The following is a 26400-nucleotide window of genomic DNA, read 5'->3' on the forward strand; positions in this document are numbered from 1 at the left end:
ATTTAATTTGCTATTACGCTACTTGTCCCAAGTTTTTTAATTGCAAATTAAAATGTAAGAATTCGCATCATTGTAATTAAGTAGAAGCCACAACAGTACCTCCGGATACGACTGGTTGATTGAAGGTGACATAACAGTGATGTTAAATAATCAATATTTGAGTAAAAAAAACATCAAATCATTTCAGAAAAGCTCTTTAAAATACTCACCGTTCATACAGGATTGTGCGGTCTTCGAGAAACTTTGTTACCGTTTATAATTCACTGTTGAAAATTGAGCGAAAACTTTTTTTGATGGGCACTGAATTGTCTTTTATTCAGCTGCAGTTGTTCCTTTTAAAAAATGAAAATGTGCGAAAACATGAGTTTGATTTGAATATTTGTCGCTGCCTAGGTATTGCCACGAATGCATGAACAAAGCAACAGGCGAGCGAAATTGCATAGTTTGCGGCAAAAAGTCGTCGACAACGGGCACTCGACTAATACTTTGCGAGTTGTGCCCTCGCGCTTACCACACAGACTGCATCCATCCTGTCCTACATAAAGTTCCTCGGGGCAAGTGGTACTGTTCCAAATGCATATCGAAAAAACCTCAAAAGAAGACGATGCGTAAAAATCACGCAAAGTCTGCCAAGGACAGCGAACTGTCCGACCATCCCCCTTCTAGGTAACGATCGTACATTCAGAAGGATGCGTTTTTAAGTAATTTTGTTTCGTTGTTAGTCCCGCACCGTCTCATAGTTCTGTAACGACAAATGAAGATCAGGCAACAACGAATTGCAATCAAAGTGATGTTTCTAACTCGAGTCTAGGCAATGCAGGCTCTCCGTCCACGCAAAGTTCCAAGAAAGATCGCGTATCGAAAAAGTTACTTAAAGAACTCGCACCTTGCAAAGCGATTTTGGAAGATCTCGAATGTCACGATGACGCATGGCCGTTTTTGCTTCCAGTGAACACGAAGCAGTTTCCCACGTACAAGAAGATCATCAAAACTCCAATGGATTTGTCGACGATTAAGAAGAAATTGTACGACGTTAGGTATGTACGAAATTTAATCGATGTGAATCACGTTCAACTGTATTTTCGTATTTTTGCAGTTACAAGTCCAAAGACGAGTTCTGTTTGGACGTGAGGCAAATCTTCAACAACTGTGAAGTGTTTAACGAGGACGATAGTCCTGTCGGAAAAGCGGGTCACTGTATGCGCCAGTTTTTCGAAGCCCGGTGGAACGAGCTCTGTATTTCTAACAGTTGAGGACTACTTTATCCTAAAAGACCTTACCATCGAAGAATGAGGCCCCCGGAAAACAGTGTTTAAATTGCAAAGAGGTGTGATTGATAAAAACTGATTATTCATTTTTTTGTAATTCGTATTAATACGATTTTCAAACAAAAACAATACAGGTATTTCCAGTGTGTGATATTGACTTTTAAAAATGTATACTTGAGCTTTTTATTGTTCATAAATTGTAATTATTTGTATACAATTAAAAAAATCTTGGAATTTGCGCATCACTTAACTTTGTTGACTTAAAGTAGGAAAAACAATGTGATTTTTTTAAGTTGGTTTCTCAGCTTGTATTAATTTGTATTTTTGATATTGTGTATTTTTTTTATTTAATTATTTATTTAGAATAATTGCTTTTGTTGATCAAATGTTCAATGCTCTATTTATTTATTTTTAACTGAAGTGATGATTTTTTTGCTAGTAAGTTTTTCTTTACGGATTATGTTTTGGTTGCATTTGACTATAACATAGATTAAGAGAGTTTGTATAAAATGTAAAAAAAAGGATCTTTGACATGATTGCATCGCTCAACATTACATTAAATAAATGTCTCTCTAGCCTATTACAAAATGTTTTTATGTAAGCTGAACATAGTTCTCAAAAGGAAAGGATGTATTTAAATAATAAATGTGTTTGGTAGGCTAGTTCTCTGCGGACTATCTGCAGCTCATAGAACTAGGTTATGTATTTTAATGTAAGATATTTATATTAATTATATTTACTTATAAATGTCGCTCTCGTTGTTATTTCTCTGCAACTACCTAGGTTTTTTCCGCATTGTTTGAATTTAAAAAGAAATCTGGCATCATCAAATATGTATAATTTGCTTCAAAATCAAAAATCCACCAACACTGCATTCTACCTCGAAAATACAACCGACAACGTCGCCAATTTTTGTTTTTAGTGTGTTTGAAAGTGTCAAAAAAACGTGGGGTTATGAAATAAAACTCTGACAGTCGTTTTGGTCGTAGTTCATCGTGTTTTTAAAATTTTTCGAAGCACTTAATGAACGCTCGCTTTAATTTAGCGGTTAAAAGATTCCTTGTTTTTCGAGGCATTTTTATAATTTGAATTTCGCAAAAATTTTTATCTCACAAGAAGCTCTTTGGCGTGAGGAAACCAACGGTGTAAAATTCGTTGCCGTAGCTTGCTTAATAACGGAGCTAGGGCCGTTTAAAATTTTGAAATTTCAAACGGCCATAACTCCGTTATTAAGCGACTTACAGCGATTAATTTGGCACCGTTGGATTCCTCTCGTCAAGCAGCTTCTTTTGAACCAAAAAATTTCGAAAATTAAAATTTTTTTTTGCGAATTTCGCAAACATTTTTATCTCACAAGAAGCTCTTTGGCGTGAGGAATCTAACGGTGTAAAATTCATTGCCGTAGCTTGCTTAATAACGGAGCTAAGGCCGTTTAAAGTTTTGAAATTTCAAACGGCCATAACTCCTTATTAAGCGACTTACCGCGATGAATTTGGCACCGTTGGATTCCTCTCGTCAAGCAGCTTCTTTTGAGCCAAAAATTTTCGAAAATTAAAAAAAAAAATTTTTTGCGAATTTCGCAAAAATTTTTATTTTACAAGAAGCTGAAGGTCAAATTTTGGCGGAAGGTTGGACCAACCCAGAAAAATGAAACTTATTCTAGGGATTTCTTTTTTTCTGCTAACATAATTCAACAGGTGGTGGATTTTTGATTTTGAAACAGATTATAAGTAAATTTTACATTGAAACATCCGACTTTTTTAACTCATGCTGTATATGCGTGCGCCAAGAAACATGATTAGCAATAGTACCAACCTTCATTTATCATTGGAGTAAAATGGTACCTTAATGTTGTCAACTTGAATCGATTGATGTTTTTATTTTGTTGTCAAATTGAAATTCCACATTTAAAGTTTCTTTTTCGATAAAGTGTAACATATCATGTGGTGAATTACAGTTTTAAAATATAAAGTGCACCCAAATACAACTGTGGTGATGTGTGATTCACTAGTGCAATAGAAACTGAACATTTTTGAGGTTAGATTGTTGTCAAACAATTTTTGATATCGAGACATTATTCTTGTATTTATGATGGAACCAACACAAACTCAGCAAGTAAACGTCTACCGAAAAATGCTAGCCGCTTCGGTGTGCAGTATTTTAGTGGAAACAGGTTTCGACACAGGGGATAAAGATTGTATTGGAACCTTAACTGAAATGATACAGTGCTGTACGCGTTATCCATTTATAATCAATCCATTGACAATTAACAAAAAATATTTTCAGTTCTGTCTGAACTTGGGTCACTCACAAAAAGTTACTGTGAACTTTCTGGACGTTCTGAGCCTCTAGTTGCTGATGTTATATTAGCATTTGTAGAAATGGGGCACAATTTTAGTGACTTAATGGTGTACACAAAAGGAATGAAACACTCAATTTTGCCCCCTTTGCAAACCCAACAGCCCCAAAAACAATTGAATATGTTACCTGCAGGATCTAAACATCCATTACCTCCATATATTCCTCAACATCTACCACAATTTCCTGATCCACATGCGTATGTTAGGACACCAGTAAGTTTACACACACATTTTGTGAAAATTTTGCACTGCTGCTTTTTAGACACATAAACAACCTATAATTGACTATGAATCAGTAAGAGAAAAGGCTGCAATTCAGAAAAAGGATATAGAAAAGGCTTTGACAAAATATCTTGCCAAAACCAGTCCAACACACAATTTGTTTGATACTGATGAAGCCAATATTTTCCCATGTGAGTATATTTTTATGGATTTTATTCATTGTTTAATTGTAATTGTAGTAATAGCATGTAAACCTGCTTACCCCCCATATCTGAGTGCTCTAATTCCCCAAGATCAAATTTTTGATCCAGAAGATCTAGAATATGATCACAAAAGTCAAATGATTCAGCAGTCTAAAGAGCAGAAGTCAAAGGAGAAGGTAGAGCCCAAGGATGAAGAAGACAATGAGGAAACTTTGATTGACTCTATAAAGAGTGAGGAAAACACATCAACAAATGTCTACATAGACAATCCATACTTGGCTGCTACAAAGCTTCCAAAGAAGGATGAGATGGATATAACATGAAAATAATTTAAAATATTTATTTCTACATATGGTTAAGAATAATATATTACAGGTAACTGTGTTAATCTATTTTTTAAAATAATTTTATTATGATGAGAGTGAATAAAATGACCCTGAAGCTGATTGAATTGTTGACACCTTTGCCAAATAGAAATGGTTGAAATAGAGCCTCTTCCTCCCAACTCGTCATCCATCCTACCACACTTTCGTTCCGATTTTGTACTTTAAGCCACAACAGTAACGGTTGGAAATATTCAAGCATAGAGTCGGCGGATAACCGATCAGATTGACCCCTTGTGAGCATTTTTATTACTTCACTCCAGTGCCTAGCTTTGCCTACTTTCAACAAATCTCTAAAATGTATACAATTATGAAAATATATTACTCGTAGGATTATCATTACGCTAGTAGTCGCCCGGCCTCTCGAGACCTGTAAATATCACAAGTGTGCAAAGGTCCTTCGTGACCGGCAGCAAAACACATCGAGCTGTGTATCTGAAATTCAAGTAATAGCGCGACGAAATATTTCATATACGGGATGTCTGCAGGAATGTGTCGTTTGGCTGCAGCGTCGAAATGACTCTCAGTTCTCGGAATCGGGGGAATCACTCCTTGGTAGCGTAGGCGCAACTCCCACCAAGCTGAGTTCATGTTTTGGACTCCATTTTGGAAAATCTCGTACCTCCACTGAAACATGTAGAGTGATGATAACCGAAAACGGCCGCTTCGAGACTAACCAGATCAATGAGATACGCAAAAGGTGCAAATGCCACTTTTCTCAGAGCCATCAACATTAAGAAGTTGATGTTGGTCTCGTAGCTGTCCGTATTTTGGTTGAATAATCCGACTCGGTGGAGATGTACGGGGTTGAAAATAGAAAGGGAAATGGCGTTTGAGACTCCTTCGTGGAAACCTGGATTGGCACCGTCTCGGTATAAGTAGGGTTGTTCAGCGTAATGCAAGTAATACTGAATGTGAGCCATTTCGTGGTGGGTCGAAATTAAGTCGTCCATGTTCACCTCGGTACACTGTTTTATTCGATAGTCGATTTTGTTGCAAAAGTCCCAAGCGCTAGCTGTGCACTGCACTTTGCGATCGTTGGGTTTGTCGAACATTGAAAATCGCCAAAATTCTGGAGGCATGGGCTGTAGGCCCAGAGAAGTATAGAATTCTTCGGCCATCTGGAACATTCTACAAATGATATATTTTTAAAGCAAAAGTCAGTTAATGTAACTCTTTACTACATATTAAATCTATACATGTAAAATTAAATAGGAGTGTCCGTCGGTTATTTTAATATTTAAAAAATTTGCGTACTTTTGGGTTGTTCTTAGAATTTTTGTTTGTTTGTTTTCAGTTAACACAAAAACTAATGGCCCGATGTTCTTCAAACGACGTTTGTTAGAAAAGGAATCATCATGAGATGACATCAGAGAACCGCGGAGTAACTATAAACCTGTACCGAGTATATCGCGGTGTAGTGGGTTCGCTTTTCCCTATTTCGTCTAAATGAGCTGCGTGTGGTTTTTCAAACAAAAATTCAGTTTGATACTGACGTTAACATATTCGTAAAGATCAGCGAGCATGTGATAAAATTGCAATTTCAAAGTCGATCCTTCCTTCCGGGAGTTCTGTTTACTTACCTTAGCGGAGTAAATCCTTGTCTCAACATCTCGTCAGTAACATCCATGCTTGTGTACTCGGGATAAGGTGCAACCAAATCTATAATTTTACTCCAATCTTGAGCCCACAAATTACCCAAGAGATGACCCGGAAGAGGACCCTCCGGGCGAATCACGTTTGGGCCGTACAGTTGTAAAAGCTTACGACGTACATATGTGAAGAGTTCTCTGTAGAGGGGTTGCAAACTTTTCCAAGCCTCGGCAACTTGATTTTCAAAATCTGATTCTTCGTAGGCGTAACGCATTTCTTCTCCAGCGTCCAAAAATCCTAAAAGAGTTTAGAAACTTTTAATGACCGCGTCGATCTATTACACTAATTAAAAATTAAAAAGATTTAATGAAATTTACCATTCATTCGTGCCGCTTGATTGGCTATTTGGACGTATCTCATGAATTTATTTTTCATCGGGGGCCCCACTTTATCGTGCCACTCCTTCCAAGTGTGAGCCAGTTCCATGTGATTCCGCGAATTGCTCATTATCCTGAGTACGTCTGGGTCCAGTTCGAGGTCGCAAAACAGAGTTTCGTGATTGTTAAATGGGCAAATTCGAACGTGACTGTAAATATCCTTCATTTCCGAGATAAGATGATAAATCTGCAACAGATTTGTGTGCAAGAATAATTTATAAATGAATCAACGAAAGATTTTATAGCCACCTCGTTATATTTTTCGTCGCTCAAGCTGGCTCTGCTGTTGGTAATTAAAAATTTCAACTGGCGACGGACCATTTGGTCTGGGAGACGCGTCCAGTCGAAAGTCATCGCTCGTTTCCAGGAGAGTTTGTCGAATTTGGCTTGAAGTGTTTGCTCTTCTATCATTCGTCGTTTGTTGTGGTCGGTCATGTTGGTCGAGTAAGCCCAACGGGCTGAGCTCACACGAAAGCACATCCTAGACGCCTCACTGTCATATTCCCGCAGGAACTGGAGGGCTTCGCCTAAATTTACGTTTGTGCCCTAAAATATAGATGTGTAAGAGTATTTTTATTGATTGCCCTCGAAATCTCAGAATCTACGATCTTAGTGAATCCATCCAGGGTATTTCACGAGGGATGAGCCCGGCGGAATTTAAAATGCAACCCACAATTCATTTGCAAAGTTAACGTGGATCTTTGTTTTTTGAGTTAAAAAACATAAAACATAGTTAGCTGTGCAGTTTCGTAAATTTTGGCATTAACGTCTTTTGTTGGTTATTTCTGGTTATATGAAATTGTGAAAAAACGAAGAGTTTTTGGGAAAATGTTCATTGTCTTCATAAACGCGCAACGGCAGAAGCATTTTTATTACATTCGCCATAAATCAGGATCATATCGTTTTCTCATCGTTCGAATACATTTCAACTGTTGTATTTTAACTTTTTCGTAAATGTCAGTTGTGACAAATAAAATTATGGAAGCAAAGCCATCATGGATTATGGATTCATATTTTATTTTAAAACAATACAATATTTAAAATGACCACGTTAACTGTGAAAATGTATTGTAGGTTGCATTTTCAATTCCGCCGGGCTCATTATCACTCGTGAAATACCCTGTAAAGTTCAAGGAGGTTACTTTAACCTCCTTGGTAGAGTTGCTTGCAAAATTGCAAAAAAAACCGGGAACTGTCAGAATAAAATTGACACATTTTTACAATTTTTTCATAGCGTAAAACCTTACGAGAGATAGCCTAGAATTATGATCAATATTCAATGACACTTTAAAAAATTATTTGACAAGAGTTGTCAAGAAGACAATCAGGTACATAACTGACAAACGGATAGAACCAAATTTACATTAGGAAAATTTTCATTTCTCGTTTTTTTGTAATTGAAAATTAATGAATGAACATCAAAATAAATATTTTTAGAAATGAAAAATGGGAAAACAACATTTATCTACTAGAGTAGGAAGAATTTAGAAAATATGAGACTACAAATACGGAAAAATATGACTTGGATTGGGTGATTTTTAAACAATTTTCACTTAAGTGCCTAGGTTTACTAGGCTGATTGTTTAATGAAGAATAACAGCATAATATGATAATTTAAAAAAAGCCTACATATGTGTTTTGTTGGTGGATTTTCGTTTAAAAAATTCACAATGAGTAAAAGTTTACGTAAGCAGTATAAATGAAATAATGAAACTAGCATCCTTTTATGCAATTAATAATGAATTATTGCTTAAACAGGCAAAAATTACTTCCTCTGCTTTACTTTCGCTTTCATATTTTATATAACGTTATAAAAATTATTATGTTTAATCCAGTTTAAAAAAAAATAAGTCAGCCAACATTTTTTTGAAGACGTACTTTTTAATTTAGTAACAATTTTTGTTGATTTTTGTTTTGCTTTAAGAGTTGTGTATTATAGTAAATTCAAAAAACTCCTGGACTGTCAAAATTAATTTTTAAATAAAATGCTTGTTTTGACTGTACTTGGATATAAAAAAAATTCGCTAGAGTGTACTGACGTCAAAATTTAGTTACAAAATATATTTAGGTTATGTTTTCATTTTTAATCATTGAACTAAAAATGTTTTGAATCATTCATTGCTTCGAACACTTGAAGCGAAATGCAGCATCTAAATGAATGAGAGCAATTTAATAAAGTTTATAAAAAACACGCGACAAACTGAAAACAGGTAACAAATTAAACAACAACCAAAATCATCCAAAATAAACTAACCTGTTTCATTTATTCAGAAGAAAATTATTTAACACTTGATTAACACTTATCTCTCCAAAATTTTTATTTGTGAATCACAAGAACGAACACCAATTCTTAGTTAACAATACTGGAGCGGCTTTGGCACAAATTTGTAATTTCTTCCCGTTATTATCACTTTTTTGTTTGTTCCTCATAATAATTTCTTGTGGCCCTCTTCTCTCGCGCTAATAGAACCACCCTAGTTCGTTTTGAACTTTCCATTTTAACCCTTTTACAAAAAACACTTCAATAATTTTGCAATTTATTTGACAATGTCAATTTAAACAAATGAATAGTTTGAAAAATTTAAAAATCATAGATAATAACCGGGCAATATGAAAATAACTAATGATTTAACCAACCTAACAACTGCAATTTTGATTTTGACAGTCCAGATGTTTATTGAATGGACTTTAGTTAATACAGATAGACAATGCTTACGTGATGCTTACGGTTGGCTTAAAAAAAAACGGGAACTGTCAGAAAAAGTTCTGTCAGATTTTATTAAATTTTTACCTATAGTTTGAAGCGGCCTTTTAGAATTTAGGTTAAGAAACTGCACTTTTGTGTCAGAAATGTCAGTTATGCAATTATGCAAATACAGTACAAATACTGTCAAACAGACACAAATTGACATAAATTGACAAATTAAATTTCCAATTCACATTAGGTCAAATTTCATTTCCCGTTTTTTTTTTTAAACCAACTGTACCAGTCAAATGTCAAAAAATTCTATCGTCAGACCTAAATTTGGGACATCAATAGGTTGTAAAACTGTTTACAATACTTTCTTTTAATCTGATTTACCTAGAAAATTTGCATGAAAATCTTCCTCGTTTTCGGTTCCATTGGTTAATTATGGGTCGTCACGCATAGGATTGTTCGAATTTAAACGGCGTAACAACAGCTAGGCGCACCGATTATCATTACAGTAGCCCTCTTTTCCAAAACTTGATGTAGGTGATTGTTTTATTCAAATTTTTGCCCCAAATTCATAACAACACGTGTCGATGACAAGATACAAATTAAGGGTGTGTGAAATGTGAAGAAAAAAAAATACCTGGACGAGTCGAGCGTCGGTGATCCCCAGAACCCGCTCGACCAGCAGTCCCAAAACGGCAGCAGCCACAAGAACCCGCGTGTCGATCCACACACAAATCATCTTCGTCCCTTCAGAAGGAACTTTTGTACCGTTTCATGTTCCTACGTCGCGATTCAAAATTACACTAAGACAAAAGACAGTTGCCGTAATTCGAGGTGTGTTTGAAGAGTGGCGTGACAAATTGTTCTTCAGTTACGACAGTCCGAGCGGAACAATGTCGCGCGAACGTGCAATCTTCATTCTTCGACTAGAACACATTTCGTACTAATCCCCCTTTGCGGACGCGTGCCGTCGAGAAGTGAAATATGCCATGTTCACGTGCTCTAAGGTGACCCCAGTAGCCACCCAACTATGGTAAATTGTTCGAAGATTTGTCTCGTAAGGACGTCTTTCGTATTTATTTTGATTGAATAATTAACTAATGCGATGGATATCCGCTGGTTTTACTTTTTAGTTCCAGTTGGACATCTTCACTCAAACACGTAAATCGCTTTTTAATAACACCCGTCGAAGGATGCAATTATTACACTTGAACTGTGCAATCTTCAAGTTTTTGTCGCACGAAACTCCTTGAAGCTTTATTAAAGACCTACCGACCAAATTATGTAAACATAGTCGTATCCCACCTCCACCCGGCGGCACGGCAATTTTGCCGGAGTACATACACTATTACCAGTGTTCGAACAGATTTAGGCGATTTAAGTAGTGGGGGACAATTTCATGAACGTGCGGCAGGGCGTCGGGCCCAATGTAATTTCACGATTTTATAATGATTTGTCTGTTTTTTGAAGCAGTACAAGACTCGACAGATTACCTGGTGTCTTATGGTTTGAATCACAGGTTTGAATATTGTTTCCATTATTATTTGATAATTTACTTTTTACTTTACAACCTTATCGAATTTAATTCAAATAAATTCGCTAAACTCTTGGGACGCCACCGGACATTGCTTCCGTCTGACGCTGAATAAAAACGGAACAAAAACTCGGCAAAAACTATACAGTCGACCTGTTCAGCAATAAACACCATCGCAAGTCGGATTAACTAGCATTATTCCGTGCGCTGATTGTATTTATAATATGAAACCACATCAATTGTGAGGGATTAGTACTTGGGCTACTTGGTTAGCGTTTTTGCATGCAATTATATTAGGAACTGATTCTCCGCTTCCTATCTAACGCCTATTTGAATCCGATCTCTGACTATTACGGATACGGGATAATACAGTGTGGAATAAAATGATTTACATACATCTAGTTACCTTTGCATTACCCGTGTAAAAATACGAAATGCCGCTCTACAAAAAAAAAGAAAGCCTAACCTCAAAATATATATCCAAATTCCAAATGTGTATATTGCGAAGGGATGATATGAATGCAAAGTTGAGATTGAAATTAAAAAGGAGCTAACAAAAGCAAGTCACAGCTAGTGTTGAAAGTGGTCACCAACGTTTGTTAATTCAATTTAGTAAATTGTAACAATTGTCAATTCGATTGATGACATTTATTTACAGAGCTAATAGTTCGGCACTTCGAAAAAAAAAGTAGAGCGGTACAGGAAAATTTACATGTGCAAAAATTCCAAAGGTAACTAGATGTAAATCATTTTATTCCACACTGTACTATCAAGTAATAGTGCAGTGCTTATCAACATAATTACCGGCGTCTCGCCTCCTCATTTTGACTTTTTTGTGTTTTATGTTCTGTGTCAATGTTAAGGAATTTCCTCACGATATGACATAGGTATAATAATATAGCTTTTTGAATTTCAACCACCAATGTGTTTTCTAAGTCCAAAATTTTTAAATTTTTAAAGAGAGATTGCGGTACTATTCCTGTTGCTGAAATTATAAATGGTAAAATCGAATTTTTTTCTAAACACCAAAGATTTCTCATAGCAACGGAGAGTTCTAAATATTTATTAATTTTTGTACTATATGTCTGTGTTATATTGTGTGAATTTGGAACAGCTATATCTAAAAGATATGCTTGCTTTTATTGTTTATTTAAAATAATAATGTCTGGTCTGTTATGCTGAATATGAATGTCAGTTAAAACTGTACGATCAAAATATAATTTGTAATTGTCATTTTCCAAACAACTTTCTGGTTTACAAATATAATGTGGTTGTGTATCCTTTAATAAGTTGAATTTAACTGCTAAATTCATGTATATAATTTTTGCGAATATATCATGACGTTTTTTATATTCGCTTTGAGCCAAAACGGTGCAAGAAGAAATGATGTGTTCAATGGTTTCCCCTTCAGTTCCGCAAATCCTACATTTATCAATGATCGATTGTAAACCGCATATGTGTTTTGTATAATTTCTTGTATTTATAACACGATCTTGTATTGCAAATATAAAACCCTCAGTCTCAGGATGAATATTTGATTTTTTAAGCCATGCATGAGAAGCTTGAATATTAATTTCTGGTTGTTCTAGTTCTTTAAAATATCTCCCATGTAATAGTATATTATATATTGAGGGAGAGAAATGCATGATTTTTCCTAAGGTGCAGTTTGTAGCCAGAGGGCGAAGCCCGAGGGCTACAAAGCACCGAGGGAAAAATGAGCATTCTCTCCAGAAGTATATATACTATTTTTTTCACGGTAGGGAGTAGAAACAGCACAAAAATCTCAAATTTTAAGAATAAAAAAATGATGACAAATGAGTTGTCATCTTTCGATGAATTTAATGGAATTAGTAGTTGCCTTGACAACACAATTAGATTTTTGTCACAACAGTCAAAAAAATGAAAACTCCCATTAGATTTTTGTCACAACTGTCAAAAAAATGAAAACTCCCTAGGGAGCAAGTATTTGCAAATATTTGCTCCCTAGGGAGAAAATGCTCTACTTCTGTCACGATGTTGACATCCGAAAAGTTGATTTCTACTCCCGATCGTGAAAAAAGACTTTTTCTCCCTACCGGTTAGAAATGTAGGCTGTGGATACCTCATTTGAGGTGAGAAAATTCAACTTTCTCGCTAAGGTAAGAAAGTTAATCATGAAATGTTTATGGTAAAACTGTACCAAAATACAAATGTCAAAAGTGTCAAAAGTGAAATAAGTTATTGATAAATGAAAGCCAATTCAATGAAGTAAGTTGGTAGGTCAATCATATAATCTGGAAAATAAACAGATAAGCTAGGTAGGTAGATTACTTTACCCTGTTTATCTCAAATTTTCGAACAAACCTCAAATCTTCAAATGCGATGACAAGTTAATTAAACAAATAACACAGCCTACTATTCAATTCTCAAAATTTTCGTTTTAATCACGAATATAACCATCTTTTTTGACTTTTTTCAACAAAGTTGTGCCGGTTGGGAAAAAAATTGTATTCAAATCTTGTTAAGAAAGTGTCCTTGCAGACCTTAGGCACTTACAAACCTCGTCTACGACTCGGTTTATAATCTTTGCCTGCGGTCTGCAAGAAACCACTTTCTTACCTTGGTTTGAAATATACTATTGTTTTATATTTGCTATAGTGTCAGGTATATTTGGCTCAACAATATCTGAAATTATATTATTACTTAAATTTAAAGGTGTGTAACCTTTATTCGCTGAAACCAAAGCATTAAAAAAAGTGTTATCACGGGCTCTATTGAGAAAATAATTTTTTAGTGAAGCAATTTGATTGTGTTGTAGAATTTCTAGATTTGAAAAACCCCTACCACCATTTTCGCGTGGTAAATTAAATCTTTCAATAGCAGATTTGGGGTGATGTTTACAAAATTTTGTAAAGAGAACTCTAGTTTGAATATTTATATTCTGTAAATTAGTTTTGGACCATTTTATAACACCAAAAGAATAGGTCAACAATGGAACAGCATTAATTGCTTTAATTAAATTATTACCGTTTAATTTTGATTTTAAAATAGATTTAATTCTTAAATAAAATTGTTTTCCTAAATTTTCTTTTATAATTGAATGTTGAATATGATTTGATTGATTAATACCTAAATATTTATAAAATTCTCCTTTATTTAAATTTTTAATGATTTCTCCTTCTTTAGTTTTATATTCTAAATTTTCGTAATGACCGCGACATATTGATTGCGTTTTACACTTATCAATATATATTATCGTATCCCACCTCCACCCGGCGGCACGGCAATTTTGCCGGAGTACATACACTATTACGGATAATACTATCAAGTAATAGTGCAGTGCTTATCAACATAATTACCGGCGTCTCGCCTCCACATTTTGACTTTTTTGTGTTTTATGTTCTGTGTCAATGTTAAGGAATTTCCTCACGATATGACATGAGTATAATAATATACCTTTTTGAATTTCAACCACCAATGTGTTCTCTAAGTCCAAAATTTTTAAATTTTTAAAAAGAGATTGCGGTACTATTCCTGTTGCTGAAATTATAAATGGTAAAATCGAAATTATTTCTAAACACCAAAGATTTCTCATAGCAACGGAGAGTTCTAAATATTTATTAATTTTTGTATTATATGTCTGTGTGATATTGTGTGAATTTGGAACAGCTATATCTAAAAGATATGCTTATTATTATTATTATTCCATTAGCTGTGACATCATACGTATCTTTAAAAAAATATAAATACAATTATACAGGTGTCTCAAAAAAGACGAATCCATAGCTCCCTTATTTATCGGAAGATTTTAATTATCTATACATCAAATTAAATAGTTGTGAATAAGCTACAAAAGGGCCTAATAAAATCACGTAGAAGTATCAAGGCTAAACTGTCAAGATATTTTTTTCAAATTCGAACATACTTTTTTTAGTAAAAAAAAGAGTTTTTATTAATTGATAACATAATTACATAACATTTTTGATTTAATGCAAAAATTTCCGATAATAATGTGGAATCTGGAAAAGTGCCCCAAATGCTTGCAGCGTTTCCATGTTGAATGGCAAGGGAAATCCTCTCAATTTCTTTGATTTTGAATCGCCTGATTCGAATTAATAATTAATTAAGTCATTCTGAGAGAGATTTTTATTCTGAAACCAACAATGTATCACAAGTAGGTATACGAGTAAGTACACTTACTATTCCGGACACGGATCTTGGCCATAACTGACATTTAACTGACAAATATGTGTGAACTGGCCTTTATTGAATATAACCCAACTTTTGACTCGATAATGCCATTTCCTTGCTTTTTTGATGTCAGAATAAAAACTTCAAAGTGATTTTTAATAATTGTCATTTATTAATGACGCTAATGATTGGTTTACATCTTTTTTTTTAGAAATGTCAAAAAAATGTCTATGCTCAAGCTTAAAATATTTTGACAGTTTAGTCTTGAAGCCTATACGTGATTTTATTAGGTCATTTTATAGACTATTCACAACCATTTAATTTGGTATATACAGGATCTCTATAGGTCTGGTCTCTATAAGGTCTGGTCAAGCCAGCCTTGGAAAAAATTTTTACTGTTCCGCTTTTTTGAAACCGATGCCAAATTCTAGTTCGTTTTCACCACGGCCTCCTAGATATGACAAGAGACAAGTCTCTTATCCGGCCCTGCGCGTCAGCAAAATCTTTGTGATTTCGAAATGACATTTAAAAAAAAATTTATTAGAACTTGTTATATTCCTTAATATTTTACATAAGAATAAATTTCTTTCATCACTATTTGAACTTTTCGATTCACCAGTGTCACGTGCACAAACCAGATATTTCTGGGGATTTCTGGGGATTTTTTTCATAACTAGCTGGAGATTTCTTGTTTCAAGACCTGGCAACCCTGGTGTCAGCTGTTTGGAGGTGTTCTGTGCTGTTTGGTGTGTGTTCTGTGGTTCAAAGAGGGTTTTCATCTGTGTGTGGTTTTGTTTTGATCTTTGGTGGGGACAAATATGGAAGAAGGTAATGCAATTGATTGTCTCAAGTTATACAAAAAATTAAAAAAACTGCTTATCTTTTCAGATAAGGAGATTCTAGTGAATTGGGCCGAAATGCGGCAGTTGCGGTTGAGAAATGTGAGAAAAATGGCTGCTAGTGCTAATCCCAATCTATTTCATTTAAGAGTTTTGTATAACGACTTAGATTATTATGCTCAATTAGAAATATCAGGCGACAGATTAATAATTATCCCTGATGATAAAGACATCGAAGCACCAAACATTTTTTTTGATGGACATTTCCGAGGGGTAGAACCGGTCATTGATGAAAAAAAAAGAATTTTCCACTTGCAGTTTAATTTCAAGAATTCAAGAAGATTACCAATCACTTTTGTTCTAAGGGACAAAAATACATTAACAAAATTAGAAAGTGCAGTCAGTAAATTTTTTGAATAAGGAAACATTTTACACCATTTCTACCAGTTTAATTATATTTTTTGCAGTGCATCTACAGACTATGATCCTAATGAAATTGTTGAAGGAGAAGAACCAGTTATATGAGTATAATTACATATTATTTCAAAAAATGTCAGTAAAATAAATTTATATATTTATATTTGTTTTTGAACACCCGATACTTTCTTTGATTTATTAACCTTATTGACGGATCACAAAATGACCAAGTTGGACGACACAAAATCATAAAAATCGATGTTTTATAATGGATAAAATTTGACTTATAGTCATTTTCGTATTTTCTATGGCTCACATTTTTAAGAAATCATAAAAAACTTATTTTTGGCATAAAAAATTTGGCTCACATTTTTAAAAAGGTCATAAAAAATAGGGTAGTTTCCATGAAAAATTGATGTTTCAATAGATAAAATGAGCTTAAAAACAAGTCATTTTCTCAATTTTTTGTGTTTTTGAACAGACTTCAATGGGCTGTTTTTCAAACTCAACAAACTTCAACGACTAAAACTTGAAAATCGACTCATTTAAAAATCAGGGTAAAAAGTCAAATTCAACGTTGTTTTTGATGTTTTGGTAGAAATACGGGTTTTTGTTGGAAAAAAATGCATAGAAAATAGAAAAATGACCAAGAAAACTAGGCATAAAAATCTGAGTTAAAAAGTTACATACTACGTATATACTACTTTTTTGTGAACTTTTCAGCGCCAAATTTGAAACCGACTTGAAGCTAGACGGTTGCAATAGACAGGGGTCAAGTCAACAAAAGACAGTTTAAGGATTTTAGAAACTTTATTGTTGACATTGAGACAGTTAGGCATAGCTTTATCTTTCTATTTTATGGATGTCGAGAAGTATAATAATCAGATAAATTTAGTGTCTATTTACTTAGATTAAATCAACACGTTCACCACCTTATGGAAGTGTAGGTAAACGAACAGTCACTCCAATGTGGAAAAACAATCGGCGTAAGACTTTTTAACTTGTATATTTAAAAAAGTGATATTACAACATAACAATATTATGTAATAATAAAATTAAAACACGTCTTGTGGAATATGTGGGCAGTAAACGTGTAGAAAGAACTATGTACATAAGTGATTCTCAATGAACATTTTTAATTATTTTATATTTGTAACTGCATAAGCCCAACGGGTTAAACATTCCAACTTAACTTACATATAGGAAATTTATATGTATGTATGCATATTTTTTAGTTTAATTCCAATGTTTTATATGTTTTTTTTTGTTAACTTTGTATACGTATAATAATACAATATAAAATAATGCTCCTAACACACTCGTTTTTTTTTCATCATAATAAGAAGGTACTTACAAGTTTCAGAATTTGTTATATATTTTTTGTCTATGATTTTTAGGTACTAATACTAATAACAAAATAATAAATACTTATGTTAAATAAATAATTAGTGTTAACTATTTACAATTTCTCCCTTAAAAATATTAAATTCGTTAAAATATTTTCAACTTTTTGTATACATTAATCCAACACATCCTAACGATTTCAGTCCATTGGATCACAAAATTATAACACTGAATGAACAATGGTCTAGTTTCAATAATTATTACTCTGTAATATTCAGTCGGACAAAAGCAACAAAACCAAAAAAGCAAAAAGAAAAAATACACTGAACATACACATGTCACAAGGAAGTTATTGTTTCACATGAGAATGATGTTTAAAATGTTACATGATTCACCTAATGACCAAAAATGCTGTACAATTGTTACTCTCTGACCAACCAGTTGGCACTATCTAAATATAACAAGATTTAGGCCGAACTTGGATCCTAATAAAGAAAAAAAAAACATACGTAAGTATCAAAAATACGGGGGAATAATGGCACGACTGCAATATATGTGATGCAGGAAAGCCGATTCCACCCTGTTCCACTTGCAAAAATAAAATTAAACAATGTTGGACTTTTTTGAATGTTTATTAATAACAAAATGAGAGGTCATACAAAATAATTTAATTGAGTAATTAACAAAATAGTAACTTGTTAACAGTATTGCAATCAGCCATTACATAATATAAACATAAAAAATCTAAAACATTTTTTTTTCTAAAATTAAAAAAAGTTTTCTACTATGTACAAATTACTTAGGCTGATTTTAACACATGAATTTTTATCAAGGGCTTATTAAACGTTTGTTGCAATTACTACGAAGATGAACTCTTGTTGATATACTTAGATTCGGCCAACCTATGTATGGACGTATCGCCATCACCCAGTTGTGTCACCTGCAAAGCACCAAATTACCATATAATCGACCTTGCTAGGTCTAACATTCACACGTAAGCTGGTCATGTTAGTAGGGGAGTTGTTAGTCACGATCATGCAAGATGATCCAACAATTCAACTGCCCTCGACCGAAACAGAAGGTCGGACATGGACGCCCTCTTCTGTCATTCGGTCGTTTCTGACACACTTGAATTGATTGTTTCTCTGATGTGATGACAAAACAGAAAATGAGAAAACACAACATCGAGAAGAAAATGACAGTAAAACATGCACAAAACTACGAGTACAGAAAAAATAGGCAAGTAAGAATATTTCATGTCGATTTATTTATTTAATAATAAATAAAAGAGTGTGTTAAGACTATAAAGTGCTTAAAAATACAAGATGAACAACTATACAGATACATAATCGAACAAAGTAATATCTACTAGGAGAAAAATAAAAAAACAAACGATACATTCTTCTTATCAAACTACAAATCCATAAAAAAATTGCACTCCTAAATTAATCACAATCGATTGCAAATTGATTATTTACAAAGTCTAATGTTATTCTCGAACGAGGTCTCTCATATATTTTTTTTAGGAATTGCGTCAACATTTTTTCACTTAGTCTACGATACAAAAGGAAATAAGAGAGGTCTCAGACTAATCCCTGTAACGTCCCTGTCATCAGATACCACGGTACGAATTGCACTGTTTTAAATCACAACCTCGAAGCATGCTATTCTGGGGGCGGCGGCGGAGGAATATCGGGCGGCGCGTCCATCGGTAACGGCGGATTCGAACCGCCCGGAGGCAACGGTGGCGGCGCTTGCTGATACATCTCGGGTGGAAATGCGTACCCCCCGTTATAGTAATTGTACATCTGCCCGTCTGGATAAATATAAGGCTGACCGGCAGCCGATACCACCCCCATATGGGCAGGATAGTAGTACATGTTTTGCGGCAACGCCGCCGCCTGATACATCGCAGGTGCCACGTTGTGGTAGGTCGGCGGGGGTGGTGCGCTATTCTTATTATAGTTGCTTACCTTATTGTACGAATGTCTCCCGTTCTGTTTGGAATCCTTGTGAGTGCTACTCCTCGACATCTTGACCGGGGGTCCCTCCCCGGGACTGCTGCGGTCTCTCTCCCGCTTCCTGCTCTTTTCCACGTCACCGGTGCAATTATTGATTATGTCTCTGGGTATCTTGATTTTTAAACCGACAGGAGGGGCGGCGACCTCTCCCACAGCGGTTTCAGTCTTTATAACGTCTTTTGGTATCTTAATCTTAATGGGGTTGGGTTGGATTTTATCTTTCTGTATTTTGATTTTGATTGGTTCAGTTGGCTCGACGATTTCGTGTTGTTTCTCTTTGTGCTTGTGCTTCTCTCGGTCTTTGTCTTTGTGTTTCTTTTTCTTCTCTTTATCTTCTTTGCTCCTGTCTTTGTCTTTATGTTTGTGTTTCTCCTTGTTCTTCTTTTTACTCTTGTGATGATGTTCCTTTTCCTTGATTTCGACTTGGATCTCTTGTTTTTGTATCGAATTGGCGACGGCTGGTAGGTGAGGTACTGATGGCGTTTCTTTCAACAAACTACTGATTAACATGGGGTCGGTTTCTATACCATTGACGATAGGCTGTGAGGTCGTTAAGTTGTCAGAACACAAAGGTGGGATGATGTCTGGGGGTTTCATTTCTTTGGAAAAACTAATGGGTGGTTCTTCTTGTTTCACTACGTCCGTTATGGGTGTTATAATGTCGGGGATTTGATGGAGTTTGTTGATGCCTATCGTCGAGTCTCGCATCAGATTCTCGAAACCCTCGACTTGATCGATCTTCTTCATCACCGGCCTCAACTCGGGTTCTGAACCGGTCGAATAGTTCCTGACTCTCTTGTTGGTGGTGTTGTTCGTGGGCGACTCCAGCGGTGAAAGAGCAGGGAAAGAGAACGACTCGGACTGTTTCGTGGAAGTGGGGGAAGATTTCTCCAGTTTGTTATCGAAAGGGCTTTTCTCGGGGGAGAAGAGACTAGGTTTCTTTACGACGGGATTCGGCGGTTCCTCCTTGACCTGTGTCTCTTCCTTGATCTGCACCTCCTCCTTAAGGGACGCGCTGTAGCTACTGCTGCTGCTCCCGTTGTGGTGGTGCTGTTTAACCGGCGGACACAGAGGCTGTCCCGCGCCCGGTTTGAGGACGGATTTCGATGTGTCTGAAGTGAAAGGCGACTTGACTTTTTGCGAGGTAGAGTTCATCGATTTATTTAAATAAACACTATTCCTATCGTGTCCCGGAACACTACTATGCGATCGTTTCACGTCACTTTCCGGCTTGACGAACGTCTTGTCTTCGTGTCTGCGGACCTGCTCGTGCTTGACCGGCACCTTGTTCGGGTCGATCGTGCGCGACGACGGCGGCCGATTCGGTTTTTCCCCGTTGTAGCTCGTTCCGTAACTGTTCGTTTCCGCGGCCACGTTCGGTTTCAACAGATAATCGCGCTGCTTTTGAACGTCCTTATCACTTTTGTTGGCGTGATCGCGTGACATGTTATAGTCTTTGGTCGCTATGCCGAACGGCGAGTCCCTGGCGGCTTCCCTCAGGATATCCCGCGGTTCCGCCCGGCCCGACGGCGGGTGCGACGACGGCGGCCTCGAATGAGGCTGCTTCAGCTTGGGATCGACAGGGGGGCGGTGGTGGCCGTGAGACACCACCTGTTTGTTCGCGCCGGGTGGCAGGGCTTTCATCCCGTGCTGCTGTGCCAGCTTCTCCCGTTCTTTCTTCTCGCGGTATTCTCTCTCACGCTGCTGCTGGCTGCTAGAAGACTCGTGAGGTCTGGAAGAACGGTGTTTGTGTGGGTCATTATCGGACCCTGAAAAAAATGATAAGAAACACTTTGAAATATACATATATTTTTGTTATTTTGACTGAAGATACAGCTGGTTTCAAAAAAATCGGGAAATGAAAATTTTCCTAATGTAAATTTGGTTTTGTCGATTTGTCAATTAATTGTCTACTTGACAATACCTATCAAGTGATTTTTAAAAATGTCATTGAATTTTGACGTTAAATCTAACCTATCTCTCGTAAGAAGGTTTCACACTATGGAAAAATTGCAAAAATGTGTCAATTTTATTCTGACAGTTCCCGTTTTTTTTTGCAACCAGCTGTACATATTTTTTTAAAATAAATGTCCCTAGAAGGAAAACAATACACGTGTGATTCATTTCAGTTATGTTACAACTTTTTTTTATTTTCTCAGGTATTTTATGATCAACAAGGATCAAAAAAAAATCTCTCGATACATTTGCAACATTCAGTCGTTAAAATTAAATAATACCATCAGCAATGCGCAACACTACGAAAAAAAAAAGTGGTGTGATGTAAGTCAATTAATCTTACATCTTTCATTTTTTTATTGATTTAATATTATTCAGCAAAAAATGTGCGAATCAATATGCCAAATGTATATTTGAATATACGTTCGTATATTAACATTCTTGGGTGGTAATTTGACATTAAAAAAAATCAGAAAAGGGGTAGGCAGTTAATAAAAAATGTACAGTTGGTAGAGGCTGCATCTAATAATAACAGATTTATAACAGTGCTGAAATACCACCTGAAATCTCTTCAAATATGAAAGATCCACCAACACAGGGCAGTGTTGTACAATTTTGATCTAGGAAAAAACTAAAGAAATTTTGTAATTCTTCCATACACACTATTAAAGTAATCTTTTATTTTTTGATAAGTCAATTTCTTTTCTTTTGCGGTATAATATTAAATTCATTTTTTTTAATGCAAATCCGTCAATTTGACAAAATTAAATTCCAGTTTCAGTTATGCCAACTTGTGTCGCCTCCAGTTACTACATGGAGTTATAGGGATATTTAGTGTTTCACCAACATAAACAGGCGGTGGATCTTTGATATGCGAAGACTTTATGAAAATTGATTGGATATTCGAAAATTATGCCAATTCTCAAATTCTTTGAAAAATTAAATCAGTTTTGTTCTCAACTGAAAATACGTACCCGTACTTTACAATTTTACAGATCCACGTTCTTCGAATTCCTTGCGGAATATTTTTTTTTAATTTTGACAGTTACGGTTTCGCCCACAATTCATTTAAATCTTGTCGAATGAAAGGGCAAACAAATCGCAAAAGATCAAAATGAACAAAGTATAAAAGTCTTTTCTTTGATACTTGTTGCCCCACCTCCACTAGCAAAAAAGACTCACCTGTTTTGCTGTCGTGAGTTCGATGGGGGTGCGATTCTTTTTGGTCTGAATTGGGCACTTTTTTCGGATCTGCATCCTACAATCAGACGGAGTACAATCAACAGTACTCCGACCACGTGACCATACTTACGAATGGAGAATTAGTTATAACCGACGAGCAATTATGCATTCCGTTATCACCGATCGACATGATCTTTTCTTTTAGTCTCGAGGGACAACTTTCAAATATACTGAGGAATTCCGTGGTCAGTTGTTGGAGGAGTTCCGCGGTCACCGTCGGGTCCACGTACAGGAACCACTCTTTCTTTTCGGTGGACAACGGTATCTCCCAACTCGACCACTTACAGGCTAAGTGTATGCAAAAGCAGGCTACTACAGTCGGCTTATATTGGAGGCACATTGTGGTAAGATGCAAGCTGCGAAAAAGTCGAATTAACATCGAAAAGGTCGGAGTTTGACAGCTGTCTGCACCTGTTGCTAGCCAAAAAATATGAGCTCTGTGCTAGGTCCTTACTGGCTCGAACGAGATGACAACATCTTACGACGTGAGTGTGTGGATGGTCGATAGCGACATCGAAACCCAACGTTTGCAACAGAACGTTTTCGTTGAATACCAAATCTTGCGATTGAGCTATATACCTGAAAATCAATTACTGTGAGAACTGTCGACAACTCTCAAAATGGGGGGTGAGTACCTTTCCGAATTTACGTCTATGTTCGTATCTCTGTTATTTCTGCACATATTTGCGACCCTAATAACGTATTCTAACTTCCTAGGTTGCTCCTCTACTTTGGCGGCTAAGAAAAGAGCAGCCGCCGCCATCTGGTGCCAGGGGAAATTTGTGAAGGAGTGGAACACGTAGAACCGATGCATGTACACGATGGCTGTGTTGATGCATAATTGTGACCTAAACTGCGTTAAGGAAATATTCGACAAAAATGACATAGAATTATACGAAAACTTGTTATAGGTCGAGCTTTGTTCTGCGATTTTTGTTCCATTATTATTTTTAGGAAAAAACTAATAAACAAGTTTGACAGATTCAATTAGGAGCCTAATGGATTTAACATTTCCCCTTCCGTTACAATAAAAACATAAGCAGGATTGAAGCTGCTCTTATTCAAATTAATGACATCACAACAGGATGCCGTTTTCAGCGTGGGCTTAGATAGCATAAATTGTTAATTATTAGTGGCGTCAGTGAAGGAAGTGCAAACATCGACGTTATAGGCTCGTGGTATGAGCTCTTTTAATATTTTTCAACGTTCTGTACAGCCTACATTCTCATTACGTGATTCAAAATTTTTCATAATGAATAAAGCTAAAAAAATCTCATTTGTTACTTCAATAACGTTTTTATCGTAATTTTAGTTTTGTGTGAACTCTCGACTGGCGGTACAATCACAAAAAATTCTCGTATTTACCTAGTTCTTACGAACAGATATTCATTTTAATGAAAATCCTCGTCATAAAAAATACTCGAAATCTTAAACGAATGCGGTTTGTAAAACACATTAACACATTCATATGTAGTTATTATTATGTTTTCTTTGACGTAGGATGTTTAACATCTTTGATTACCGATTATATGTTTATACCATAAAGGCAGAAATTGAAATAAAACCAGCAGATCATTCATTTTTAGAATTCTAGTTTAAATTAAATTTGCCTTACATAAAAAAATGAGCTCGTTAATAATTGCAGTAATAAGAACGATGTCAAATTATGTACCTCAGTATCAATAATACTCTCTTAAAAAGTTGTTAGTTTCAGAGGCTAAAACGCTACGTTTATAAAAGATAATTCGACGCCTATTGGAAGAAATTAATAATAATTTTACTTCAGATTTCAACCGATTCAACTCTTTCCATCTGGTTAGTTGCTTCAGAAAATCCTTGACTTTGTAATTAGAAATCTTGTAAAAATGTTTCGAAATATATTACGTTATATTATACGAAATTTTTATTTAATTTTCCTTCGTTTATTTAATAGCTATCGTAAAAGCTATAATCTCTTGTAATTTGTGTAGCGCTTATCATCTGCTTAAATATTACACCGTGTGTTGACATTAATCGCGTTTTGAATTAAGTTTGTCCCAACTCCATTTCAGCACACACGGAAAAGACGAGCTTATTTGTATTTTATTTTTAGTCACAAAAGAACCATTATCTCAAGTTTGTAAAGACATGTCTGATCCTATCTTATAAGTATCGAAGATAATCATTTAGTTTACAGGCTCTTTGATAACAGTGTTAATTGTACGGTAAGAAGTTCAGATAAGGTAATTATTCATTTGAATTTTTTTATCTCACATTATAATAGTTGTAGGTAACTAAAAATAAATTCATTTTCAAAAGAGTTTTTGATATTTTGCACACATTTCTTTCAATGGTCTCCTTTAGTACTTCATTCAACCAAAATAATTAAATTTCAAATGTGATACGAGTCAAGTTAACGCACCAACAGACATCACTGTCTTTATATACGTAAAACATTGAAAATTTAAATTTCGGAAGTTAAAACTACCATGCATGTACACAATTAAATCTTGAAAATGCACTACTTTAATTTTTCTCAAACAAAATTAAAGTTGCACTTTAAGATTTATGTCGTAATAAAACACTAGGAATTTCCAAAACGTAGTTCAAAATTTTTGAGAAAAAAATCAATTTGTTATTAAAAAACGAACGAAAAAGAATTCTGATAATCCATTAAAAGAAACAGCTTCGAAAATTAGCTACCTCGTACAGTGAGGTTATTTTACAGAATACGATTGTATTTGTGACGTAAAAAAATACATGTTAAGAATATTACAGTGATTGGTGATTGGCTAGTGCCACATGTTCGAACAAAAAGGAAGACTACCATCGAATAGATTGAAAAATAAAGTTGCAAGAAATATAAACGTCTTTTTAATAAAAAATTGATTTTATTTTTTATTTTAATGAAAGATTACAATTAATATTTTACATCATACAAATCGCAAACTAAAGTGATTCAATAATATAAGAATGACTGAAATCATACAGATTATTATTAAAATGATTTAAAGCAAAATAAAAAAAAAAGAAGAAAAACGACGACCTACAACAAATGCAAAGAAGGAAAAAATATTACTTTTCTGAAAAAGAATACAGTGAATCAGAAAAATTGGATGGTGCGTTTTAAAACACACGCGTCATGTGAACGCAGCTTTATCTTATCTGCGTGAAACGTCAATTATGCGCAGTAGAAGGGGCTATCTACGTCACTTACGAAACATGGCGCAATAGCTCCACTATGACCTAAAACAAGGATCGTGGGGCCCTGTGCCTCCAGTCGGGGCTGAACACGGGCGAATTCTAACCGTTAAAATACTGACATGTGGAAAGGATACACTTTGAGCCGCTGCCCCATGTCCTGGATGAAATTAGCCGTCTGCTGTCTGTAAGACAGCTCCTTGTAGCTATCATATCCGGCTTTCCTCGAGGGTGTAATATCCAATTGCTCCTTGGTGAAGTACCATTTATCGCTGTTATTAGCCATTTACTGCACTGAACACGACTCGCGATCAGAGCAATGGAAATGTCGCTACGTCTCGAAAATAAGCTAATCCAGGTCATTTGCTGATATTATCTAGAGTATTAGGGGCGCATTGTCGCGAAATTTAAACACATTAACTGCACTTTTGCCGAGAAAATCGGGTTGAAGGGTTTCCGTTGCGTCACTACGATGTGGGTTTTCCTAGAAGTGGCACTGGTGCAAATCGGGTCGTCTTTTCACGGGCAAATCT

The 26400-nt window shown here is 35.3% G+C and overlaps 3 protein-coding genes and 1 long non-coding RNA gene across 27 annotated transcripts in view; 3 read left to right on the forward strand and 1 right to left on the reverse strand.

Annotated features, from left to right (window-relative positions):
* Positions 1-2019, forward strand: part of tou (toutatis) — a 40310-nt gene extending 38291 nt beyond the window's left edge. For 20 of the 23 annotated variants that reach the window (XM_069040246.1, XM_069040251.1, XM_069040241.1 and 17 more), the window contains 3 exons: positions 394-666; positions 723-1037; positions 1097-2019. In XM_069040246.1, coding sequence (XP_068896347.1) covers positions 394-666; positions 723-1037; positions 1097-1253 — 745 coding nt within the window. In that variant the 3' untranslated portion in view covers positions 1254-2019. The remainder of the gene's footprint in view (positions 1-393; positions 667-722; positions 1038-1096) is intronic. The other 3 variants (XM_069040260.1, XM_069040261.1, XM_069040258.1) reach the window with 2 other exon arrangements.
* Positions 2020-3100: 1081 nt separating this feature from the next.
* On the forward strand, positions 3101-4499 carry LOC138122609 (transcription initiation factor TFIID subunit 8-like). Its single transcript, XM_069036859.1, has 4 exons — positions 3101-3498; positions 3555-3841; positions 3891-4041; positions 4090-4499. The coding sequence occupies exons 1-4, from the start codon at positions 3357-3359 to the stop codon at positions 4374-4376; spliced, it is 867 nt and encodes a 288-aa protein (XP_068892960.1). The 5' UTR covers positions 3101-3356; the 3' UTR covers positions 4377-4499.
* On the reverse strand, positions 4380-26153 carry LOC138122595 (cyclin-T-like). 2 transcript variants are annotated; one of them, XM_069036839.1, is made up of 12 exons: positions 26005-26153; positions 23323-23535; positions 23099-23266; positions 22758-23043; positions 22628-22703; positions 19442-21258; positions 6716-7012; positions 6407-6653; positions 6020-6326; positions 5114-5567; positions 4780-5063; positions 4380-4729 (listed from the first exon to the last, which is right to left on the reverse strand). In XM_069036839.1, exons 1-12 carry the CDS (start codon positions 26151-26153, stop codon positions 4450-4452), a joined length of 4578 nt encoding a protein of 1525 aa, XP_068892940.1. In that variant the 3' UTR covers positions 4380-4449. The 2 variants fall into 2 exon arrangements, with proteins under 2 accessions (XP_068892940.1, XP_068892941.1); XM_069036840.1 differs by lacking the exons at positions 4380-4729; positions 4780-5063 and having other exon boundaries at positions 5279-5557.
* LOC138122619 (uncharacterized) lies at positions 13884-16285 on the forward strand. The gene is made up of 2 exons (XR_011156553.1): positions 13884-15696; positions 15757-16285. It is a non-coding gene; the product is annotated as an uncharacterized lncRNA (long non-coding RNA).
* Positions 26154-26400: the final 247 nt, after the last annotated feature.

The sequence above is a fragment of the Tenebrio molitor genome, chromosome 2, assembly GCF_963966145.1.
Source record: "Tenebrio molitor chromosome 2, icTenMoli1.1, whole genome shotgun sequence".
In the NCBI taxonomy this organism is placed as follows: Eukaryota; Metazoa; Arthropoda; class Insecta; order Coleoptera; family Tenebrionidae; genus Tenebrio; species Tenebrio molitor.

What these genes read in the sequence shown, in the direction of transcription:
- LOC138122595 (XM_069036839.1), bottom strand. Translation starts at nt 26,153, where the DNA reads ATGGCTAATAACAGCGATAAATGGTACTTCACCAAGGAGCAATTGGAT. An exon ending in TTGCGTATCTCATTGATCTG is followed by an intron (nt 5,064 to 5,113) that starts GTTAGTCTCGAA and finishes TACATGTTTCAG; the next exon opens with TGGAGGTACGAGATTTTCCA. An exon ending in GAGGCCGGGCGACTACTAGC is followed by an intron (nt 4,730 to 4,779) that starts GTAATGATAATC and finishes TATACATTTTAG; the next exon opens with AGATTTGTTGAAAGTAGGCA.
- LOC138122609 (XM_069036859.1), top strand. Translation starts at nt 3,357, where the DNA reads ATGATGGAACCAACACAAACTCAGCAAGTAAACGTCTACCGAAAAATG. An exon ending in ATGCGTATGTTAGGACACCA is followed by an intron (nt 3,842 to 3,890) that starts GTAAGTTTACAC and finishes GCTGCTTTTTAG; the next exon opens with ACACATAAACAACCTATAAT. An exon ending in TGAAGCCAATATTTTCCCAT is followed by an intron (nt 4,042 to 4,089) that starts GTGAGTATATTT and finishes TTGTAATTGTAG; the next exon opens with TAATAGCATGTAAACCTGCT.